This window comes from Zootermopsis nevadensis, unplaced genomic scaffold, assembly GCF_977971745.1.
Source record: "Zootermopsis nevadensis isolate Lab colony 2312 unplaced genomic scaffold, Znev_1.0 Znev_ptg000016l, whole genome shotgun sequence".
In the NCBI taxonomy this organism is placed as follows: domain Eukaryota; kingdom Metazoa; phylum Arthropoda; class Insecta; order Blattodea; family Termopsidae; genus Zootermopsis; species Zootermopsis nevadensis.
The window spans coordinates 2846984-2872380 of record NW_028259148.1 but is presented as its reverse complement, the minus strand read 5'-3'; the positions used below and the strand labels follow the sequence as shown (position 1 = coordinate 2872380).

The window sequence follows — 25397 nt, the reverse complement described above, 5'->3', positions numbered from 1 at the left end:
ATTGAAATATGCATATATACAATTCTACCTTACCTATGATTCTCCAACACTACACAATCACACACCGAATTAAAAATATAAATATTTTGGATACAGCTAAGGGCAACTTTAAATATGTGCAGAAGAAGAAACTGTTTGCCCCAGTAGTTACAATTGGCATGTTACTGCTGAAAAAAATTATACACACTGAAATTTTCAATTTATACACGCCATCCAGTAATTATGATTTTTTTTCTAGGACACTTCTCGTGGTGATTAATTATTGTATTTTCACCGAATATTTATAGGTTATGAAAATAAAACGCCCCTAGAAGTGCTATTTTTCTTTGTGTTTACTATTATAGTTCAATGTATTGTTTAGTACAAAGTAAAATTTACTGCTTTCATTTACTTTTGATCAAAAATTGGTATTTATTTATTGGTTCCTGACTTTCTAATGTTTACACATTAAAAGTAAATATTTGTTTTGTGTTGCCACCAACCTCATTTTCAATATTTTAAATGTTATGTGTCCTGATCACTGCTTTAAAAATTGTACAACACCTAACTTTTATTTCATTATTCATTATGAAGTAAAAATTAAAAATGCATCAGCTATGCTAGTATGTGGAGTAAAGAAATTTAAAAAAATTGGCAAAACTGGTTTAAACCAAGCCACTCAACTAGAAATTGCCTCTCCTTTGGTAGCTAACCAGAAAATATTGCTCCGTTCGTACATTTTTCTTATTTATCATAGAATATGACCAATGTTTAATTATATTTATTATTTTAAATCTGTAATATATTTAAATTTATTTGTTTTATTTGTCTTTTATTTAGTTTGCTTTTAAGTGTCAGATTATAATAATAAACAATTCTTTGGGAACCACGTCATGACTTTTCAGTGACATTCCAATGGAAAAATCTTAATTTTTGTTGTGGAGAAATCGAGAGTTGCGTATTCAAGCGTCCAACAACATGAATTTACTCCCTGTATAATACTTACCTTGCCTAATGGTGTTGATGTGTTCTGGTTTTGTTGATTCAGATCTTTTATATAGATTTTCCAAGTTGCGATGCTATTATATGATTTGTCTGCAGCGTAACACCGCCATAGGCACTGTATCAACATGGCGGCTGCAGGAATCTGACGATTAAAATGCTTCTGACGTTGTTTTTGTTGTACTTTGAGTGCAAATCCTGATCCCAGGATACCCTGTAAAACAGACGGTGTAATTTTACACCTCAAAGTAAAATTAATTATGAAATTTGTCGCTGTTCAAGTAAAATAACAATTTTATAACATATGCTTAAAATAAATGCATTCCCTTATCATGAAAAATTTATTTTCTAATTAAATATACTGGGAACGACCCGTTCTTCAAGTTCCTGAGCACTGCGGGTCCCAACTTTTCGTTGGCTCGATCTATAGACATTTGGTAGGACTCCTTGGACGAGGGATCGGCCCGTCGCAAAGCCTCTACCTGTACAAAGGACAGCACAACACAGACAAACATCCATGGCTTGAGTGGGATTCGAACCCATGGTCTCAGTGACAAGGCCCAAGCCTCAGACCGCGTGGCCACTGAAGGACAATTAAATATAAGAGAAGACAATTTTCATGTCACCCAGATATTTTGAAGAGAGAAGGGTTCAGATCTGTAAAACATTTCTCTAAGTATAACGTTGCCCACGTCATACGTCAGAGGCACATAAGAGCAGTAAATTTATTGCCTTTAGGGAGTAATGTTCTTTGGCGTTATCAAATGCAGAATAAGCATCTGTGGGCTTAATTCTGCCTGGATAATGATGTTTAAAATATTTAAGTTTCTTCTTATTTGTCTTTAGCAACTGTTAATTCCCAGCTCCCGGCTGGAAACGCATTATTCACTGCCAAACTTTACAACGATTTCTGAATACGAGTCTGATCACTCCACAAAAACAATAAAATCAATTTAAGTGGTTTAACGGCAGCCTATTTTAAACACCCGCAAGGTATAATATTACAAGTTGCAAGTTAGTGTGACCATCGTGTTTCATATGAATGTTGTTTTGTATGGGTCCGAAACACGGTCTCTCACTCTGAGGGAGGAACACAGTTTACAGGTGTTTGAGAATCGTGTGTTGAGGAGAATATTTGGGCGTAGGAGAGAAGACGATGGGACATGGAGAAAACTGATTAAGTTGAGAAGAATGAGATGGGCAGGGCATGTAGCGCGCATGGATGGGACAAGAGGTGTGCACCGGGTATTGGTTGGGAAGCCTGCGGGGAAGAGACCTCTGGAGAGACCTAGACGTAGATGGGAGGATAATCTCAGGCGGGATCTATGGGAGATAGGAGTTGAAGGAGACTGGATTTTGTTGGCCCAGGACAGGGTCCAGTGGAGGGCTTTGGTTAATTCGGTGATGAACCTTCGAGTTCGGTAAGCCATCTAGTTGGTTGGGTCCACTATTTGAGAAGCCTGAGGTGAAGAGACCTCTGGGGAGACCTAGACGTAGATGGGAGGATTATCTCAGGCGCTATCTATGGGAGATAGGAGTTGAAGGAGACTGGATTTTGTTGGCCCAGGACAGGGTCCGGTGGAGGGCTTTGGTTAATTCGGTGATGAACCTTCGAGTTCCCTAAGCCATCTAGTTAGTTAGTTAGTTAGTTATGAATGAGAGAATGAATATAGTAACTGGTAAGTAAGCTTTGTTAATTAAAGTAATTAATATTGTTTCGTTTCGTTTACTCACAGCAGGCAGAGCAAAAAAAGATATTGCAAAAACGCTGAAACAAGATGCAACAATTTTTCCCATCCAGGTCTTGGGTACAGTGTCCCCATAGCCAATGGTTGTCACAGTAATCTGAAAACGAAGAAACAAAACCATTTCACAAACAAAATGAACTATCGACAGTAAGGTTGCAGGACAAAGGCGATTTTTTTTTAAAAAAAGAACAGTGGATCACAAGAATTCTGGTGTTAAGCGAACAATCACTTTCATAATGTGATCACAACTCAAATAAATACGCAGTGATAAAAAAAATTGGAACTAAGTCTAGAACAGAGGATTCGAATGCTTAGATGTTACGTGTTTTCTACATTTCTCTATGGATTCGAGAGCTCGACTCTCGATTCTCCCACGGAGAAAAGGATCGAAGCAATCGAAACGTATTTATATCGACGTATACTACGAATACCCTGGGTGCAAAAAAGTCTCTAACATCGAAGTTCTCAATGAATAAGCAAAAGGAACTACTGCTTAAGGGAAGAAACGTCCGGTATTTGGGCCGTATCACGAGAGGAGTACGATATTAGATCTTAAGACTGATCATCGAGGGTAAAATCCAAGGAAAAATATCGGTCGTTAGACCCCAAAACTCCTGGATGAAAGACCTAAGAAGATGGTTCGGATGCACTTCAATAGACATCTTTCGAGCGGAAGGCTCGAGGTCAGTGTTCGCCATTTTGATCGCCAACCTTCGTTCAGAGATGGCGCAATAAGAAGATAAAAAATTGAGGCAACCCATAACCTAAGATTTATTTGTATGGTACCTTGTTAACTGAAGCCTTCTAATTTGATTTTAATTTTGCAGTAAGCAGTGAACCCTCCACGTCACTCCAATATTTCCTTATAATACAGAATTTTATTTTCGTTTGTTAACTGTGTTTTCACAAGTCTAATAAAAATTGGCAAACTTAATCGTGGTCAGTATTTGGCCGGACGCACGTTTCGTAAAGTGTGAGTGGCTCGGGTTTGATTCCCAATGAGGTGATTTCTTTAATCACCATGTATATAACGGCTTTGGAGGCCTAGGAATTTAATTTACTATTTAAATATTTTTTTTATTTCTCCCTTTATTAAAATACAACAACGAAAGGGGTGAAGCTGGGTTCTCAACATGAAAAAATTAAAAAGACACTTCTTTTTTTTAAAAAAAAACTGCGTGTTGGATCAAAGATTTTACGAAGAAATAAAAAATCACACAGACACAACTGACAAATATATCAACAGTACAGACAATTCAACATTAGAAGAAACAGCAGCTGAAATGTTTAAAAAAAAACGGCAGTTAAAATAATCTCAAATCACTCCCTTTTTTTCGTTCTTAAAAGTGTCTCATCTCTGAAAGTCAAAGTTATAGATTAAATTAGAGCCAAAAATACGAAAGTATAAAAGAGCAAATTATCACATACCACTCCCCACCACAGCGCATCGGCATAGCTAGTGAAGTCACCGTCATCTTCCTTCTCTGCCAAGTACACAAAATAGCTGCTGAAGATGAGTCCTAGGAAACCGATGTATAACGTCGTAATCAGCTCCTGAAATATAAAACGCGGCACATTTTAACATTAAGTCGCTTAACATAAACTGTTCATTTACGTATTATAACCTTACATAACCTATCTTTCGTAATAACGTTAGATTCTAACTCATAAATCATTCTCCAAACATGGCCCTAATCGCAGTATTTCAAAACTATTTTGCAATTTGAGCTCATATTTTAGTACATGTATTAATAAATGTAACTTCTACAAATCAGAGGAAAGATTTATTGGGATTAGACCTGTCTGTGGATGAAGACAACGGATCCGAGAAGACGCCACGTTCCACCTTGTCGATCTACATGGAGCATGCGCAGAATCTGCAGGAAGCGAATTCCCCTGATGGCCGACGTGGCAAATACTTGCCCGTTGGAACCCACCGAGAGCACCACAATGGAAGCCACCACCACTATCAGATCTGAAATATCCCATTTGTCTGATGAAATTAACATTCAAACAAATGTCTCAGACCTCCACGAGCCTCAAAAAAGCACTTAAAAAAATCGGACGATTCAAGGTAGCAGTCTGACTGCCATCTGGCGGCTGGAAGCGAATACTAGACACTACAACTCGAGTGTTTATGTTTAAGCAGTGAAATGAGGTTATGTAACGTGCACCTGTGATTTATAAAAAAATTAATGAACTACACGAGTCACTAGAACTATAAGTCAGGTGACCTGAGATGAAAGCCTCACCTATTATGCATATTGGTTTCCTTATGAACCTGAGTCGACCACAGAATCCCATGTACTTGGACCGGCAACCAGCAGACCAGAGTCGAACAAGGTACTCGACACCAAAAAACACGACCAAACATATTTCCTGGAATAGAAAAACGTATGAAGAGACTAACATTTCACTTGAACAGCATAAATATGTTCGAAAATAACTTAACCATTCTTAATTTTGTACTTACTGGTTTCATATAATTCTAACTGTAAACTGGGATTATTTCTTTAAACATCTTCAATCAGTTGGTCTTTGTAATGGGTAATGGTGAGGGATTCGGCTTCAAGGGGTAAATTAATTTCGATATACACTGACCCCCTTCGGACGTTTCTGTCATTATCAGCTCAAAGACTCATTGTCGTGACCGCAAGTCACATGAGTTCTGAGGTTTAAACGGCTATAAAAATTATATTACGACAATGCATATCTATTCTCATTGCTGATATCACGATATAAAATACCATAATTTACATTTACGTCGCTAAGCAAACAAAGAATAATGCTCTCTGCGCGGACTTATTTTAATCAGTGGTCCCAGTAATACAATTAAAAAACAAGAGATGTCACCTGCATCAGCTTTCACGGCCAACACACATTTTTTTCAGATGTATAAACTTTCTACGTTCATTTAGCTGAGATATGTTTCACTTTTGTAGTGACGTGATATATGTTTACCGGAGGTTGTTATTTAAGTCAAATTAATTAAAGTTATATTTTAATAGCCGTGTTTTTAAACAAGAAACTCGATTTGTCTGAACATTATCGAAGATCAAATTAGACACATTAATGAAATTATGACGTAATATAACCACATACACTGATTGGATGTATTTCCCATGCAATCGCGTGCTTGAGAAGTAATGTTTTTCCTTCTTGATTATGGCACTTACAAAACCAAGATATCCATCAAGACACGTAAAGCCTCAAAGCCCTCATCTATGTCTTATTCGTAACCTAACCTAACTTTCCCTGCTACATACCCTACTTGCAGAGATTTGAAGTTCTCACGGCCATGTAGATGTCAGCTGTGGTCTTCTGGATTGTGACGCCTATAGTTTTGTAGAAGGTTACCAACGTTTTGGAGGAACATACCGCCTCCATCTTCACTGAACTCTTCCTCGAAACGCTGGTAAAAATCTACAAGACTATAGGGCGTCTGAAAACAGAAGACAAAGTCAATATATCGTACTCACATTTACAAAGTTCTTGGGAAAGTTCTCTAAAAAAGGAAATAATTCTTCTTCCTTTCCTCACTTTTTACCAAAATATGGCAGATTTTTTTTTATTGGCCTCTCAATCTGACGGAAGAACACCGATTGAAGATGTTCGAGAAGAGGATGATGACATAATATGAGCTCTTCACCAGACGAGTTATATTTGTATAAAATCTATTTTAATATTTTCGCCCGCAGACCGAGTTCGCACACTTCTCTTTTACGACATTTAAGCTAAGTTTTATTATCGTTTACGTATGTAACATAACACTAGCGACAATGTTTAAATTCCAAAATTCGTTAATAAGTAATTTCCCCTGAAACAGTGACAAGTTATATTCTTATTTCAGAGCAGAAACGCGTGTTATAAACCATACAAAATAACGGGTAATTTATTGTAATATATGACATTTAATATTGTCGTGACCGTGATAACTTGGCTTGCGGTCTTGTGGGTAGTGGCTCTACCGTGAAGATGAAGACGATCCTCCTCTGAAACGTTGGTAATTACTTCACTGTGTTATAGCCAAAAAGACCATAATTCAAATACTATAATAAACATATCTGTGCCTGAAACTTCCACAATCTTCTGACAAGATAAATATTCCGAATTCTGTAAATTCTATCCTAAAACTTTAGCATGATTTCCTTATTTATAAAGAAATACAGGTTTCTTTAATTTCATTTGAACTAATCTTGAATATTATGCAATATTAAATGGCTATTTTTTCTTGTTGTGTAAGATTAATCTAGCAAACATCGATCTCATACCCCTCCAACACCGCCACCTAGCGAGGGTAGACGTTACTTACTCCACATCACGCAAGAGGGCAGCACGCACTCTATTAAGAGCTCTGTTCTATATAATCATTTGCTGTCCTGTGTTTATGGCTTTAAAACCTTGCCATAATAATAATTAAAAAGAGCATAGCATTTGATCCACACGAATAAAAGCATTGCAATACTGCGGTTACGACAAATGGAATGGAACCTGTTAATAACAACCGAGCACGACACTTTTAACAAATTCAATTCAAATTTGAATTTTATAATTATTACAATAGAGCATTAAAATAATAACTTCTAATGCTTAGATTTTATAGTAATTTCTCCCAAAGGAAAATTAGAGTATGTTTTCAAGAATCTAACTTAGGGATGTCCAAACTTATCTGGTGTTACGAATGAAGCCACCGAAACGAAACTGACCTATCCCTGAAAGAATTTAATATGTCACGATATTGTAGAGGAAGTGCATACGTCATACGTCCGACGTCGGTTACTTTCTGAGGTTCTCTTTGTCTAAATGTTGGAGTTTCCAAATATGGTTAGCTTATTAAAAAGGTCATTTTCTGAATTAATATAAGACTACGAACGTTGAATTCTGATAAGAGTTAATTTATTTACTTAGCTTTAAAGGGTTTTAGTAAATTAATATTCTCATATTTAGCGGCAATATTATGTCACTAAATGTGGATAAAATATAAAGCAAGATAATTCGTTCTTTTGAATAAATTTACTTCAAATATTTAAAAATATTAATCATATATAAATTAACTGATTTCGTATTGTACCCATAATCCTTAATCGTGCAACAATAGTTATGAATAAATCATGTTCTAAAAATTCTGACCTCTTATTAGAGAATTTAAATTTTTAATTCTGGAAACCTAGACGTGAAACGATACTACTGAAATGTAAATTAAAATTTAGATAAGAAGGCCTTTCATAAATTTATACAATGGCTTCATGAAAAATCAATAAAACTGCCTCACGTAATGGAACACAGGCATTACGCCTTGACATTTAAAATTAATATTGAAAGTGACAGTCATTAATACAAACTATTGCATTCACAATGGCAGACGAGGTGGAAATGACATTCTGACAACAAGATCAAGTTCTGATATTAGAGACAATTTATTCACATCCCAGATGTATGACATATACAAAAGTATTTCAGATTTCATACATCGTTTTCACGATTAGAACGATAATCGATGAGATGAACGAAACTATACGATACGACAGATAATCGATATTAAATTAAAGAAACTCTATGAAACATAATCGATATAAAACGATCGACACTTTACGACGGACAGTCGAGAACGAAACTCTAAGTCGGATAATCGATACAAAATTAACAAAAATCGATGACGGATAATCGATATAATAAATCGAACAAAACTATACGAGAGATATATAAATGTTCACATTTGGAGCAGAATCAACACTGAGAAGCTGATTTTGCATTATACCCGCACATCACTACAGCATGCAGTATGAGACAGGACGTTTTGACAGTGTGCCGGTGAGTTACGAGGGCTGAGGTCGGTCAACTCACCATCCAGAAGAGAGTTTCATTGGCGAAATCGGCGTGCTGTTCAATTGTGGAGAGAACGCTGAAGATGAGGCACACCAACACCAGCATAAACCTGCGCCAAGACACGACGAAATATTATTAGAGATTGGCGAGGCATGTAGCACGTATGGGAGTAACGATAAATGGATTCATACAAATACACGGAAAATCTGATGGGAGGAAAGCGTTTAGGACACCTAAACTTTGATGAGAGATTAATGTTAGATTATATTTTAAACAAGATAACAAAGTGGGGTTGAAGAATGGATTCAGCTGGCTTAGGATACAGATCAGTGGTGGATTCTTGTGAAAAGGGTTATGGAACTTTGGGCTTCTTAAAAGACAGGGAATTTCTCAACCAGATAAGCGACTATCGGCTTTTAAAGTCAGTCGCGATCCAAACGTAAAGCTGTCAGTCTGCTCTTGTGTTCTTTTAGGAGAGGCAAGAAACAGATTTTATATAAAATTAAAAATACTGTTGTAAAGTAACTTCTACTTAACCAGCGATAATAAAGCTTACTGCTGATTAAAGTTATTTTTACTTTAAAAATGTATTTTACATATCCTGAAGCAATTATATTTTTACAGGTTCGCAATATCACCTTTAGATCGACGACGTAAAAGACTCTTTCCTTCCCACAAAATATATTCTTTCAAAATAATCACACGTTAACAAACGATAACATAAGACGATATTCTGTTAATTAATCCATCGGTTTAAAGAATTCTAGCGCGCATATGAACTTGTCTGGCGTACACACAACAGCGTATTTTTCATAATCACTGTGAATTCAGGAATAAGTATTTAGAGATGGCCACCTTCCAGAATAAATGAACCAGTAATAAGATGCTCGATTTAACTACCTAACTATAAAACAAATAAATGATAAATAAATTAATAAAGCAACTAATAATATAATTCTAAATATAATCATATATCGAATTTCCTCGCAGTAACATTCTGCTTCTATGTAAATTTATTTTGTGGTGTAGGCCTATTGAAAGACAAAATCACACATTCTGCATAGAAAATATGGAGGAACCTATTAATTCCAGTTCCCCCACTGAATGAACAATGCCATTACGTAACTGTCAGACAAAACAGTTCATTGCTGTTTAATGACAATACCGAAAGCCTTGAATGCAAACCGCAACACAACAGAACACGAGCCCTTCACTAATACTGTATGAATGACTGTCATACGAAAATGTGTACGAAGGCTGAGAGCAGTTGTAAACCCATAAAACTATAGTCGCTTGAGTCTGCTCGTCACTGAAATAACTATAACGTATCGTGACATCAGCTTTCGCATGTGTGTCAGGGCCCATATACGGAAGGAGTTCGAAACATTTCTACGTCAAAAACAAAACCTCATACAGAAATAAAACTTGCATCACTGGAAGGAGAAATTCATGTGGGATAAGAAATGATCAACTCCAAACGAAATCACTAGAAGCTCAACTGTAGACACGACAATAAGATGGTGGCTGAACCCGAGAAAGTGAACTGAATTCGTACATGCGAGGATTTTACGGAATTTCCTCCGAAAACTCCGTCGAAGAGTGGTCACAGATTTCGTGAATGGAAAGCGAGCTTACAAAACGTTTTCAAGGGTTGAGTCGCCATCTTAATACGAACAGATGTGAGCCTAGAGGCAAATCCCGGGTTAGTACCTCAAACTGGCGGGTTTTTTACACAGTTTACTTCTGAGATGATAAAGTTGCGTCATATTGTAATAAATATATATTTGTTTAAATTTTGTCAGTCTAATCACAATAAAATTCCTATTAAAATATTTAAAATATATTAAATGATATTCTCTATCGAAATGTTCGATTTACATTAGAATATCACTTTTTACACGACATGTTTCGGCTCTAAAAGAACCATCTTCAGGTGTATAAAATTGTATAAACTTAAATATAATTTCTTAAATGAAACTTTTAGTCAGATGTTTATCAGATTTCAAATGATGTTTTCTTCCAGATTTATTGTATTTTTAATATCGTATTCGAAGCTGTTCTGAAAAACGTCTGACTAAAAAGTTGCATTTAAGAAATTATATTTAAGTTTATACAATTTTATACACCTGAAGATGGTTCTTTTAGAGCCGAAACATGTCGTGTAAAAAGTGATATTCTAATGTAAATCGAACATTTCGATAGAGAATATCATTTAATATATTTTAAATATTTAAATGTTAATTATGATAATATTTTAATATTTAATAGGAATTTTATTGTGATTAGACTGACAAGATTTTAAAAAAAAAAGTTTACTTCTATTGAATAAATATTTTAAACAGCTTAGATTATGTCTTTGCCCCGTACAGTCGTACGATTGTGGCAACAGACAAGCAATTTCATTATTTCTCATCGCTCTGATGATGGAGGCAGCAAGTGCCTCTGAAACGTTAGTAAACTTCTACCAGATTCCACACACGATTTTCGTAACAAACAGCACTGACTCGGATTTGAAGTTCTCGCGGTGGCGAGTACGAAGATGGCTGTCTTCTGGGTTGTACCGCCGTGAAGACAGGTTAGGTTTCCATAACTTCTGCATAATACGTAACGTCATAACACTAGGACGTAAATGCTGAATGACGTCAGAATTACAGCTACATAGCCTTTTGGGTATTACCGCAGTTGGGGAAATTAACGCGAAACCTTTAACCAGCAATATTGTTGAATAAATAATTACAATTTCGAGAGCGGGTAATGAAACCCTGATGATGGCATCAGTAACACAGCTATAGTCTCTCAAGCCTCATATACGTGGTGATTATAACCCACCGTATAACGCACGCAAATCTCAGGGGCAGTGAATCAATTGACAGGCCCGTGCCAAAATGAGGTCTAACAGCGCAACACGGCTGAAATCAGCAGGGTCCTGATATAAAACAATCAGCACCTTGATGGTGTAGGCAGCAAGTGCCTCTGAAACATCGGTAAACTTCTACCAGACTACATGGCGCAACAATCTAGAAGACAGAAATCTTCATAATCGCTATCGTGAGAATCTTAAATCTGAGCATCATTACAAACTTATTTCACCTTCGTCCCATATTTATGTTTTATTTATAATTTTATCGACAGAATGAATGCTACAGCCTCAAACAAGAGTTAAAAAAGCATACAACAACAACCACAAAATTTGTATTTAGGAAAAGTCTTGAGTTTTGAAAACTGATAATGAGTACTTGGAATTACGAGTACCACTTGTTATAGCTTTCAGAACACTGCCTTCCTCAATATCGGATTTTCCTTGCAGTACGCTAAGTGTATTATTTATGCACATTATGTTAACAGTCCCGTTTTATTTATTTTATTTATTTGTAGTGTTCTGTCTGACGACAGGTCCATATGAACAGGATCCTTCCATCCTTTTCTCTTCTCGGACTGGGACCTGTTCATATACGTTCTTGGCAGATGATCCAGAAGTGGTTTGCCATTGCCTTCTTCTGTGTGTGAATGGAGTAATTGTTGGGATGCCACGGAGGAAAACTCCGTGTTGCCTAGACCACGGCCTTGCCCAACACAAGTTATAAATTCGGGCACCGCCGGGAATCGAACCCGAGACCCCAGGATTACAATGCCAGCGTTCTAACCGCTAGACCACCTCATCTTATTATTATTTAGTGTTCTGTCTGACGACAGGTCCATATGAACAGGATCCTTCCATCCTTTTCTCTTCTCGGACTGGGACCTGTTCATATACGTTCTTGGCAGATGATCCAGAAGTGGTTTGCCATTGCCTTCTTCTGTGTGTGAATGGAGTAATTGTTGGGATGCCACGGAGGAAAACTCCGTGTTGCCTAGACCACGGCCTTGCCCAACACAAGTTATAAATTCGGGCACCGCCGGGAATCGAACCCCAGACCCCAGGATTACAAGGCCAGCGTTCTAACCGCTAGACCACCGTGGCAGATAACAGTCCCGTTACGACAAGACAATTCTTCTACACGGGGATTTGTTGCGAGTCCGGAATTTCTACACCTAAACTGCTTTTTCCGCTTTCCCGATACATAAACACAAAAACTTGGCTAATTTATATGTATCATAAACTGAGCCTTCAGAATTCTATCTAAAAATTCACCCAACTAAAAAATTTTAGTCGTGCCTTACATAATTTCCGCGTCTCTCTTGCCCTTTGCCTCTCGACTTCTAACAGGATACTCGGAGAATATGACCTTTCAGTCTCTAAATGTCTGAGGAGGGAATCTCCTGCTGGAGCCAAGGAGACAAACCCCTGTCCCCTGCTTCAGGACATTTGGTACCTACGTCTGCTCGTCAGCTACTGAAATTTTCAACAACTCCGCCTATTAGATTCGCTATCCCTGCTCGTTAATGTATTCCGATGCAAGAATTCGAGAAACGCTAAGCGGATTTTCGTTATATTAAGAATTTTCAGCAACATTTAGCAAGATTTGAGGTAATCTCAGCGGTAAGTCCGAAGATGGTTGTCTTCTTGTTGTATCCCCGTGTAGTCGAGTAGAATTTTTCCATCGTTTCAGAGGTCCTTGTTGCTTCCATCATCAGGGAGATGAGAAATAATGAAACTGCTTATTTGTTGTCACTATAGAATGATTATCATCAGGGCGATGATTGATGATTATGGCCATTTGGTCTTTCTCTTTGAAGAACGTAGATTGAGGGAAGTGGAGAACATGGTACTCAGGAGAATGACTACAGCGAAGATACAAAGGAGTTCCGGAGTAGATAGAATGATAATATTAAAATATCTTAAATAAATAGGATAAATCTGTAAACTAGAATCGATCGAATATCGATCTTGTGTGAACATGGTTATGAATCCTGTGCTAATAAATCATAGTTGAGCGACTAACAGCTTCTCGGTAAAATCTCTGCCTCGTGTACTTACTTAGATTTCAGCTTCTTCGTAAGCAGACTTTAGATTCACTGCTGTTGAAGCCAATTACCATATTAAGTACTGCTGTTAGGAAACTGCTCAATGCAATTGACTTTGACGGACAACGACGTCGGACTGGATTATCCCAAAATAGGAGAGCGAGAAAGTTGGCATCCCCTTGTGTGAAACAAATGAAGTGCATCGTCTCTGGTTCTCACGAAAGCCCCTGCTCTAACTTTAACTTCAAGATTTCTGTTAGTTTCAGAGGGTGACAAAGCGTTCGCTTGTGTCTCGCTCTTGAAAAATCACACAGACAGCTTCATTAAACGCAGTGGGCGGAGCTCTGAGCCCTTGAAGTCACGAAAGTTGATATATTTTCACAAATCTTGTAAACATTTGTTGCTTTGCCTGTCAAGAATGAAGCGAAAATCTAAAAACATTTTCATCGAAAAGTTCAACAAAGCAGCATGTAAAAATTAAAACAAATACTCGTGTTTCTTCAATGAAATATTTGCTGTACATGCACGCGAAGGGCCATGGATGAGTGAAGTCCTTTATTTCAGGACATAGTTTTAACAAAACGATATATAAACATTAAAATATACTGTGTAGAAAAACAATATAATTTCCTATTTTGGTTCATTAAATAATATAATACGATTTCATGTATGACAACCACAAACATGATCTTATATGAAGATTTCCGTCTTCTGGGTTGTTGCGCTGTGTAGTCTGGTCGATGTTAACCAACGTTTCAGAGGTCATACTGCCTCCGTCATCAGGGCGCCCTGATGACGGAGGCAGTATGACCTCTGAAACGTTGGTTAACATCGACCAGACTACACAGCGCAACAACCCAGAAGACAGAAATCTTCATCGCCCTGATGATGGAGGCAGTATGACCTCTGAAACGTTGGTTAACATCGACCAGACTACACAGCGCAACAACACAGAAGACAGAAATCTTCATCGCCCTGATGACGGAGGCAGTATGACCTCTGAAACGTTGGTTAACATCGACCAGACTAGACAGCGCAATAACCCAGAAGACAGAAATCTTCATACTCATCGCCCTGATGACGGAGGCAGTATGGCCTCCGAAACGTTGGTAAACATCGACCAGACTACACAGCGCAACAACCCAGAAGACAGAAATCTTCATCGCCCTGATGACGGAGGCAGTATGACCTCTGAAACGTTGGTTATCATCGACCAGACTACGCAGCGCAACAACCCAGAAGACAGGAATCTTCATACTCACCGCTGTGAGAACCTCAAGTCTTACATGATCTTATATCCACGTAATAACAACCAACTCCCTTAGCAGCACTGCCAATCAGCCAATCAATCAGCAGGCCGGCCAATCAGTATAACAAGCCAAAAAAGGCGGCCAAGTCATGTCACGTGTGTCGCTGAATACAATTCGGTTTCAGTACAGACTCAGAAGTGAGAATGGGTCACGCATATGACAGTTTTAACGAGTTCTCGAACTTGTGCGTAGACAAATTTCAATTCCAGACCAAAACCACTGAAGAAACAGCAAAGATACACGACGTACAAAAAAGTATCTACATATTTTATTAATTTCAACGGACATTACTTGTATCGTAAGAAAAGCACCCGCTTATATGCATGTAATCTTAACCGAACAGACCTCCAGCTAGTATCCCCTCCCCCAATCCGCTATTCAAACACTCTCTCGCGTGCACAGAAGTCTCCTTCCACTTCTTCGCCACTAATTAATTAACTTTAATTAAATCTTAATGAACATTACGAGCTGTATATAAACACAAATCTTAGCTCCCACATGACAGCGACTCGCAGGATCTGAAGTTAAGACGGCAATGTGAAACTGTCGATGGTCTTCTGTTTCGGCTGTGTGCCAATGGGTACTGCCTCCATCTTCAGGGCTAAAACGCAGCTCAACCACCTACGATACCATTATCTACGTGTGTGCGTGTTTCACTCTTTCCATGCCACGGACGAGATATGTTGCTCAGAATTATTACCTACTTCTGTTGCGAATAAAATTGGTGTTAAACAGTCTCAGAAAATAAGAATAAATGAACCTGCTTAACTAACTCGATAGGCCTCAGGACTAGTCGTTCACTTGGTCAAGAAATCTTCCCCCCCCCCCGCATTTATTAAAACCGAAGGTTCATAAGTTGATATAATTGCGTCATATTGTGAATTAAAATTTAATTATTCGTGTTTTTTTCCGTCTAATCACAATTGTATATAAATAAAATTATACATAAGATATTAAAATATCATTTACATATTTGGTACAACTTTTTACTACATGTTTCGGTTACATTGAACCATCTTCAGGTGCAAAGTTAAAAGTTAAAAATTATAATCTTATAAACTAAAACTTAATTACTGTTGTTGTGTAACTTCTGATGATGTTTACTTCCAAAATCATTGGAGTGAGGGTATATTTTGAAGTGATAGTGGTTTAACATTGGCCTGTAACGTAAATAATTTAAAATATTTTTAATTATTACTGAACTTGAAAGAACGAGTATAGAAGACAAAATATAATAAGGTAAAAATAAAAATGGAATGTAAAATGTAAAAATGAAGGTTCATTAACTGTCCATAAAAGTCCGCTAATGGGCTACGTTCCACATTATACCTCCCAACCTGTATCTAGTTTCAAGCATTTCTTCATTCTAAACCGGTCTGTGTTTGTCAACCAACACATGCATGCTACAAGCCCGGTCCATACCACTGCTCTTCATTTGATAACCTTACGAAATATCAACGTTTTACTTAATTAGTTCAAATGTTCTGAACTCCAGTCTGTGGTCTGGAGGTCCCTGAACACCTGTCTTAAAAATTCACAGAAACGAACGCCAAGTCAAGGCGAGTAACATTCTAATATTAATATTATTATTAGAAATAAATAATCAATGTTTATCATATTCTTTGCTGACAGCGGATGCGTTCTGATGACACGGCCCCTCACTTCGTACACGCCGTCAGCCAAAGTTGGGGGTCACAACATTTTAAGAGAGCCTATCGACTCAAGGGTGAACTTATTGAAACCTCACGATAATTTATTAAACACGCTACTAAGTTGCTATATATTGCCAACAGGTTCCCATGTTACAAAACTATTTTCTTCAGTGAATTTTATATTGCTATTTTTATTAATTATACACCCTAAATATTTAATTACCGCAGCAAATATTCCGTAACACAGAATAATATAATATTACAAAGACAGGCGGACAGCACAAAAACCTCTCATCTAGGTCTTAAATGACAGCGCATTGGGGGGGGGGGGGGGAGGAGGAGAGACCCTATAAACATTTCCATGGAAACCGCTGATAGGAAATCGTGCGTAGGTTCCTGGCGATTGTGCGTGATATCAATTCCACGATTCATGTTCTATATTTGTAAACGCGTGTTAGGTTCAATCTGCACGCACAGAAAATTATCTCACAAATCTGTGCATTTTCTATTTGTTAATCTACGTTAAAACGTAGAATTCAAACACACGGAAACTGTGGTAGTTTGTCGCTTTGTTCGATAGAATCTCATCGTTTTCCCGGACAAAACAGAAGCTCCCTCGACACGCGAGTACTGCCTCAGACCGTGATTGATTGTCTTTTCACGGCCATTTGTGTTAACTGCAAGGCCTTGCTTCTAACGAGAATAACAGCGGGATAAAATAACACAAGAGCATTTCGATGTAATGTTCTGCAGTGACTTAACTAAACCCAACAACCACATCAGCTTAATGAAAACCAAACAAAAGCCAGACCGGAGTTATCGTTCATAATTTAATTTCTTATAAGAGGCGACCTGGGTCTGTCTGGTGATATCTGTCAAGGTCGTGGACTCCCCAAGCATTGGGACTACGGTTTGAACCCCACTCGAGATATGTGTGATCAGTGTTGTCTCGTAAATAAGAGATGATAAAGACATTAAGAAAAGTATAACGAAACAGACTAATGACAACATTCAATTAGAAATATATTTATTTTGTACAGTCTATACACAAACGTTTGAAGTTTATTGGTGTTGTAAAAATTATATAATATTAAAACATTTTGTTGTATAAAATATTATATTAGCGCTTTTATTAAAACGACATGTTTCGACGGGTAATAATATTTTACACAACAAAATGTTTTAATATTATATAATTTTTTACAACACCAATAAACTTCAAACGTTTGTGTAGAGACTGTACAAAATAAATATATTTAATCAAACACAAACATGACGCATATAAGATACAAATTCAATTAGAAGTATCACAGTGCCAAATACAAAAATGACTGAAGGAAAGAATAATTTCATTTCTTGTATGTAATTAATATGTTGTGCTATGGATAACGCAATGAAGTTTATCTTTTTATACATAAATTTATATAAGACTTTAGCAGAAAATTTAAAATAACGATTATATAACTTAAGCACTAATGATTCACAACGTGATACTAATATACATTTCCAATACTTAAAATTGTTTTACCTGAAATATTTCTGACGCCGCCAAGTTGCTTACAGTCAACGTATAAAGATACTTCATACAAATTTTGCAGGTATGTTTAAGATATCACCACGCCAGATTTCAATGGTTCATTTATTATTTCAATCAAGCTTCGTCATATATTCCACGTGGCTGCCACAAAATGTTAGGTTATAGAGAATCTTCGAAGTCTGCACACTCTCGCTACACAAGAATTCTGAACATCAAATAAAACGGAGCTAATGTTAGTAGGACATTTGGTTCTCACGGTTACAAGAGAGAAGAAGACTAACATATTTATAATAGCAAGCAATACAAAGAACACGTCTGATCCTACCACCACCAGAAGAAATTAATCCAAGCCTACGTAACGTAAAAAAGTAGGTTTTAAGATTTCTTCCAAAATTCTAGCGTCCAAAATCGAGATGATAATCACGTGACGTTGCAACAAAACCTCACAATTTATGAGACGACTGTTATTTTTCTGTTTTGTATACCCGACTGCTGAATTATTACCTTACTGCTCCCCTATCAACGATCCCACGTTTTATAGCTCCATAAACCGAAGGCAATTCTTTTCACACATCGCCGTAACACCCATGCTATTAGCTGAAGCATTCATGCTGATACACATTACGTTAGGCAACCCACTGGACCATAGAGCAAGTCGGGTTGCCTATCGTGTGCAAAGAAGCAGAACGCGTAGGACGATGGCCGAACAAACGAAACCCTTGGACACAGAAGTTCGTTTTGCTCGTGACTGGAACACGATGCACTTAGTCCTAACGTAGCCAGTGGGAACATAGGGCAACGGATATTTGGGGATCAGCTTTGGAATATTTCCATATTATTTTTATTTTCTCTTTCGGTGAGGGGCAAATGAGTGACACATTATTTTGGGGGGGGGAGTCACACAGTTGGAAGGTTCCCAGGCATTGCACGATCGCCCTTCTGGTAAGGATAAAGCAAGAGTGAAGACGTTAGGATGATAATTAGTGACAGCTTGGAAGGCATGAAGCTCGTCCAAATATTATTTAATAATTCAGTGCGTACCGCAAAGGAAACACAACTTTTGTCCATTGCAAAAAATCAACTGGTTAATGCTTTTCAAGGAAATCACAGGCGTTATTCTAAGAATCATAAGTATACTTAGTGGGAAAAATACAGAATTTATGTCAAAACAGACTGTATATATAGTTATAACTTGTCCTCATAGGGCACCACAGTTTGGTAACTCTTAAGCCAGGATTTAGAACACTTCTTAAGCTATGATGTCTCGCATCCGAACAACCTGTTATGATTTCGCAAGTTATGGTGATCTACCTGGAAGTTTCAAGTGTACTTCCCACACAAGGCTTTACGTCATAATTGATATACAGCGTGATACTGTTTCTAGATGCTCCAGACTCTCAGCAGCAACACCACGTTTTACGTACCGGGGACTATGTAGGTCGTCGTGGCTTTGAGATGCGAGACACAACGTCCAGATGTACTGACGTCAGCGGGAGGGGGGGGGGTAGTTTCTCAAGTACTGAGGTATGAGCCTACAACATTTATTCACCACCGCTGTACAAACAGTAATTTTATTGCTCAAAGTCTCATACCTCCAGGAACAAAATCAATGTTTATTTTAACCACAGTTCACTGTATTTATGCAATTTTAATCTCATTCATTATGTAAGGTAGGAAGTAAAACACAGCTGGACCTTCGGTCGGTGTGGTACGAGGCTAATGTAACTACATTCCTACCAGGTAACATTTACCCAAAACCACTCCGCGATACTTAACCTTAAACCGAAACAACAGCATCAGCATTTTCATGTAGAACAAAGGCACTCCCAAAACACGTAGTTCTCACTTCTGCAGCGTCCTATTAATTGGACGGAAGTCTTCCGAATTGTAGCATCGCGTAGTCTGGTACAAACCGGCCTACGTTTCGGAGGTGTTTACTGCCTCCATCATCGGGACAATAAATCACGACGCTGATTATGGAGACAGCAAGCATCTCCGAAACGTAGGCCAATTTCTGCCAGATTACACGGCGTAACATTCCAAAAGTTAGCCATCATAATACTCGCCTGAAGACTCAACAGACCATTCTGAGTTCATTGGTAAGAAGCATTACTCGAATCTGATCTGATCTGATCTGCGTGAATGTGATTGTATTTTTTTAACTGTAGGTCCTAAAAAATTTTTTTTACAAATTCTTAGTCTAATATTTTAATATTTTCCGTCAAATCACAAATTTTAATAAGCTAATAAAATATAAAATATTTAAAATATCATTTCACGTTCCGCATCGAATGATCGATTTACAAATTGGAACGTCTCTTACGACATGTTTCGGTTATATTTAACCGTCCTCAGGTATAAATTAGATTGGTAAATTTAAAACTCGAATTACAATCATTTACAATGTTATGCAGGTTATTGAAATGTTCTTAGTCATCTTAACCGACTGATCCCCCGGCGTGTGTCTGTAGCATAGCAAAGAGAAAATGATTAAGCTCTGTTGACAAACTTATTTTGCTTTACGAATAGCGAAAAATGCATGTATTCAGGATCAAGTTTAGAACACACGTACTAAATAGTCGACGTTAGGAAGTGCCTTAAGGAGCTATAGGTCAGCTTCGTTCCACTCCCCACCCCACCACAACGAACCCCACTGACAAAGTGCATACGAAATGAGCTGGTCGGTTGGAGGACTGGACAAGTCAATAGGAGGAAGTTTCGATTTTTCGCCGGCGACCTTCAAGGCGGTTAGTGAAGCCACTGGTAGCTCCTAATGACACCAAAAGCAACTCAACACCAGTTCCTAAGTAGGATTTTGAGGTTTTCACCTGCATGATGAGATTCATACCTTGTACTATCCACGGTGATTATGAGATGAGCTAGGAATGTAGTACAAATGGAGAATTAATATGTGTATACATCACATTAGTCAATAAATTAGTATGGAAGAGACTGTGGATATTCCCTTATAATTTTTACTTCATAACTTAAATTTTGCTTACACTGGCGGTGGGCTCTTGTGAACACAAAAATGAAATTTAGGGTTTCATAAACAATGAGTAATTTCTAAAATAGTTGAGCGTACTATTAGCTAATCAAGAAAGACTGATTTTGTTAACTGGAGTTAAGTAGGTGTTTAGAAAGTTACGTAGAATTTAACATCGTCCTGATGATGGAGGCAGGAATGGCCTCTGAAACGTCGGTGGACATCTATCAGACTACACAGCGCAACAACTCAGAAGAGAGCAATCCCCTTTTTATCGTAAGTTTAGCAAAAGTGGAACTATAGCACAGCATACTAAAAATAGGAGCGTTTCCCATTGTTATTTAGTAGTCCCATGTAAAATCTAAAAAAAATTATTAAACTACCACAAGGGAATAAACTACTTGGTAGAGACAAATATTGGAGTATAATATTAAAATTTATCTTAAAGACTCGCAAGATACAATCCAGCAAGGGCCTATTGTGGACGTGGTAATAAAAGCTGGAGAATTTACTGACTAGCTGAGCAATTACAAGCTCCTCATAAAAGAACGTGCTTCATTAAGTTACATCAATGGTAAGTCCACTTAAAGGACGTGCAGAGGAAGATGACAAAAGACGTTTGCACGGGCACTAAAATCGATTTCGTGAAACAAGAAATCATAACCGTGATAAGGGATAAATAAATCTGAGTAAGCCTCAGGAGAGCTCTTCCCCCCCCCCCCCCCTTTAAACGTCTATTCCTCGAAGAGTGGAAAACAATTAGATTGAAATTTTAATTAAATTACTCATTATACTGAACATCGGTTTTGGCGGTGGGTGAAATATAATAAGCTTCTGAAGCCCTGTAAAATTTTCAGTAAGCTACAGGCTGTCGGAAAATAAAACTTCGACACATACATTCACTTTTTTTTAAAAAGAAATGACGTAGAAGAAACTCTGCATTAACAGTTTCCTCAAGAACAAAATCTCTCCATGTCACTACAAAATGTTTCTCCAAGGAATGGACCAACATGAAATAAATATCTGATAACTTGCTAACCAATCGTTCGTAAACAGGGGATTTAAGGTACTCCTTTAGCTTGGGGTTTGGACATAGAGGAAAGACTTGTCATATCAAAGTAGAAGAGCCCGGCATTATTCTTCACCTCAAGGAAAACAATTTTTTATCACACCAATGCTTTCATTTCACGATGATCTATCAACTGCAGTAGAATGTCAGTCTCTGACAGCGATAAGAAGTAACAATTACAGAGATCAGACAGAAATGCGATACGTCACAGCGACGTTCGATTTATATATTTTAAATATCGGGGAACGAGTGTCTTATGTAAGTAGCTACACAGGGCGACTGACTGCTAGGTAGGCAGATCACGTGAAGTTAATACAGTTTGCCGCAAATTAGAACACTGTCTTATATCTTAATTCAATACAAGTTTCTATCCGCGTATCTCTTTACATTCTAGCAGCCATTTTCTGGTATATCCCCCTCGGTTTCTGTATTTTCTTAACACAGTCAAATAAATTACTGTACTGTACTTTGAGTTTCACAAAGAAACCCATCTTAAATTTTTCCTACTGAAGAAGGTTTATCGAAACATTCCTCTTTTTAATATCCATAAAAAAAATGGAGAAGAAAGAAAACGTAGTAATTCTTAAGAGAACTTCCAGACAAATTCAAACCAAACTCCGGCACGCGAGGTCATAAATATGGCCGGACTTTTGTAATGATGCAAGTACACACGACGCCACGCCAGATATAAATGAAGAACGATCCACTCAGAATAATTAAATTCTTTGTTGGCGTAATATTCGTGTACGTGAACCGCACCAACGCAGCTCGGAGTGCTCCAAGCCTCCCAGTGAAGACTTCGGAACTACTGAAAATCGCGCAAAAACAAAAGTGTGATGAAATTTACTAAAAGACGTTTCGGAAGAAACTTATAGTACCTTCTTCCTTTTATGTATCCACCTAAATACAATAGTTATAGATAATTAAACACAAATCATTACAGAATAAAGATCTCTCTGCAAATTATGCTATAGCACAGACTTACACTGTCAGAACACTTAACATAACCTCAAACTTTTTCACCTTTTTGATGCATTTTGATAACTTCCAATGCAAGTTTCTTTTGTTTTCATGCAGGCTTACCAAAGAAACTTAGCAACTGTTCTCCATTTACATCTATTAGCTAAAATTTCGATTGTCAGGACATCATCCCCGAAGATAAATGCCGTATGTTCTTCCGAAACGTCGATATCTATCTACAAGTCCACAACGCGTGGCATTACAACAGCAGACTACGTGTTTATGATATCACATGTAAGCCTTTCCGTGCCACGTACTACGTCGCAGAAAAAGGATAGAAATTTTACGTGCTACGTGCTGCATTATTCCACAGCATTCAACAAATTTAATTTCTGAGAAACTGATAATTTCCTCTGTCCCTGCAAGACACGTGAATGCATCTGACAGTTCCTGAAATCGTGTGAATACACAAAGCTCAATCTCAGCGTAAGCAAACATCAAGCTCGCTTCTATATAATAGGCATCAGATAATTACACATTCCTTCGTTATATCTCATACTAAAGTATCATGACCATACGAATAAATCGGCAGTAATGGATCATTTATTATCCTAGAGCGACCGAATGCTTACAAGAGAGTGGCATTCTTTTTCCTCACACACTAGCCCATCAAACCCATGACCGTAGCAAGAATATATGACTGCAGCCATAAATTTCCCACGCCATTTCAATCGCATCTTACCACGTTACAATTCCTGATGGTAAAATGGCGGTAACATCCCAAGACTTCTTTTTTACGGCAGGATTGTAAAACAATCCATCTCTCATTTCAAGGTCACAATAAAATATTTCGCGATATAGAGAATGTCCCAAAAATTATAATACGGAATATTAGTCTTGACAGTCAGTAGCTGATCGCTGTCAAATCTGCCACGAAGCTGACGGTGGTCATTTTGAACACCTAAAATAAATTCGTTAATTCACTAAGTGCCAATGCTAACGTATATAAAGATTTAATTTATTAAAACTCCCCTATTTAATTCGCTGAACTTATATATCTATAAGCCTATGTAACAGTGAAGATTTATAGTCGTTTGTAATACGAAAAATAAATCAGCTAAAACGAACGTATGTTCCGAAATAAAGTAATATAAAATATACCACGACGATATCATAACATTTAAAAAGTGCAACCTACATAAATTCAGACAGCTGTCTTATAGCATGTTGCAGACGTTTCGGATGTGCTTGCTGCCTCCATCATCAAGGCGAGTAACAAGTACCTCTGAAACGTCGGAAAACGTCTGCCAGACCACACGCCGCAACATCCTTGAGAACGCGAAATCTCACAGAGAGGTAAATATATTATACAAAATTTAATCGGAAATATTAATATAAAAGAACATTACGGAAAAGGGGGCGAGGGTGTGTATAAATCTTATATTTAAATGGATCTTATAGTACCTGAGTATGAGAGTAGGTTAATTATATTAACGTGGTCTCAGGACAGGGTCCAGAGGCAGGCTTTTGTGAATATGACAACGAACAGTTGAGATTTATAAAATACGGGGAGTGTTTACCGGTTGAGACATCGGCTTCCAGGGATGAACGCGGCCCAGATGTTTCTACTGACGTGAAAACACAAAACTCAGTTCACGCACCATATGGTAAGGTATCACTTTACAGAACATTCTGTGCTGCAATTCGTGTGGTTCCGTGGTGCAACCTTGACCCAGCCTGACCCAACAGCAGTTATTCTCCACTAATCCACCCTGTTTTATCGTACAGTCAAATCGAGATTCCTATCCCTCACGACGAGAACTGCCTTGTCGGATTTCGCTGTAGTTTCGTGACTATTTTTTCATTCTTACTTCCTTCCTTTCCGTGCCTTGATAATCTTCACAGCGTTTCAGTTCTTCGTAAGGAAGGCTTCGTGCTGCATTTCTGTTGATGATTCAGGTTCATGCACTCCTGACGGACGTTAGTGTTATGTGTGTTGCCTAACCATCACGGCGTATTTCACGTTGCGTTTGGACGAACTCGCTAGATCCAATCCTGATACGAAGCCACGAACAGAGAGTAAAAGGTGAGCACAAATACAACCGAGTACTAACACTGCGATGTCACATAAGCTTATATCCCACGGTCGTATTAGATTTAACACGAAGATTCAAATTAAATTTGGGTCAATGTGTTTTAACCCCAGCGCTTACGTCCGCGAGAGAAACAAACAGACGAAGCCTGAGGGAAAGGAGAGAGAGACAGTGTTAATTATAATCCCGGAACAGAAAACATCGGTCCCGTCGCGTTCCTTACCAATTTCCGACGTGAATTAAAAATCCACTGGGCACTAAACCACGAAGACAATTCACACCAACGACAGCCTTACGGATTTATTTTTATTTATTTATTTATTTAGTGTT

General features: G+C 37.8%; 1 protein-coding gene across 9 annotated transcripts in view; it reads right to left on the bottom strand.

Moving 5' to 3' along the window:
- LOC110834413 (potassium voltage-gated channel subfamily KQT member 1) overlaps window positions 1–25397 on the bottom strand; it is a 248551-nt gene that overhangs the window by 15486 nt on the left and 207668 nt on the right. For all 9 annotated transcript variants that reach the window (XR_002544579.2, XM_087349385.1, XM_087349384.1 and 6 more), the window contains 6 exons: window positions 8574–8664; window positions 4982–5108; window positions 4529–4704; window positions 4158–4283; window positions 2716–2826; window positions 986–1195 (listed from right to left, as the gene is read on the bottom strand). Coding sequence is in view for 8 of the 9 variants with exons in the window: in XM_087349385.1 (XP_087205511.1) it covers window positions 986–1195; window positions 2716–2826; window positions 4158–4283; window positions 4529–4704; window positions 4982–5108; window positions 8574–8664 (841 nt within the window). In the remaining variant the exon portion in view is untranslated. The remainder of the gene's footprint in view (window positions 1–985; window positions 1196–2715; window positions 2827–4157; window positions 4284–4528; window positions 4705–4981; window positions 5109–8573; window positions 8665–25397) is intronic.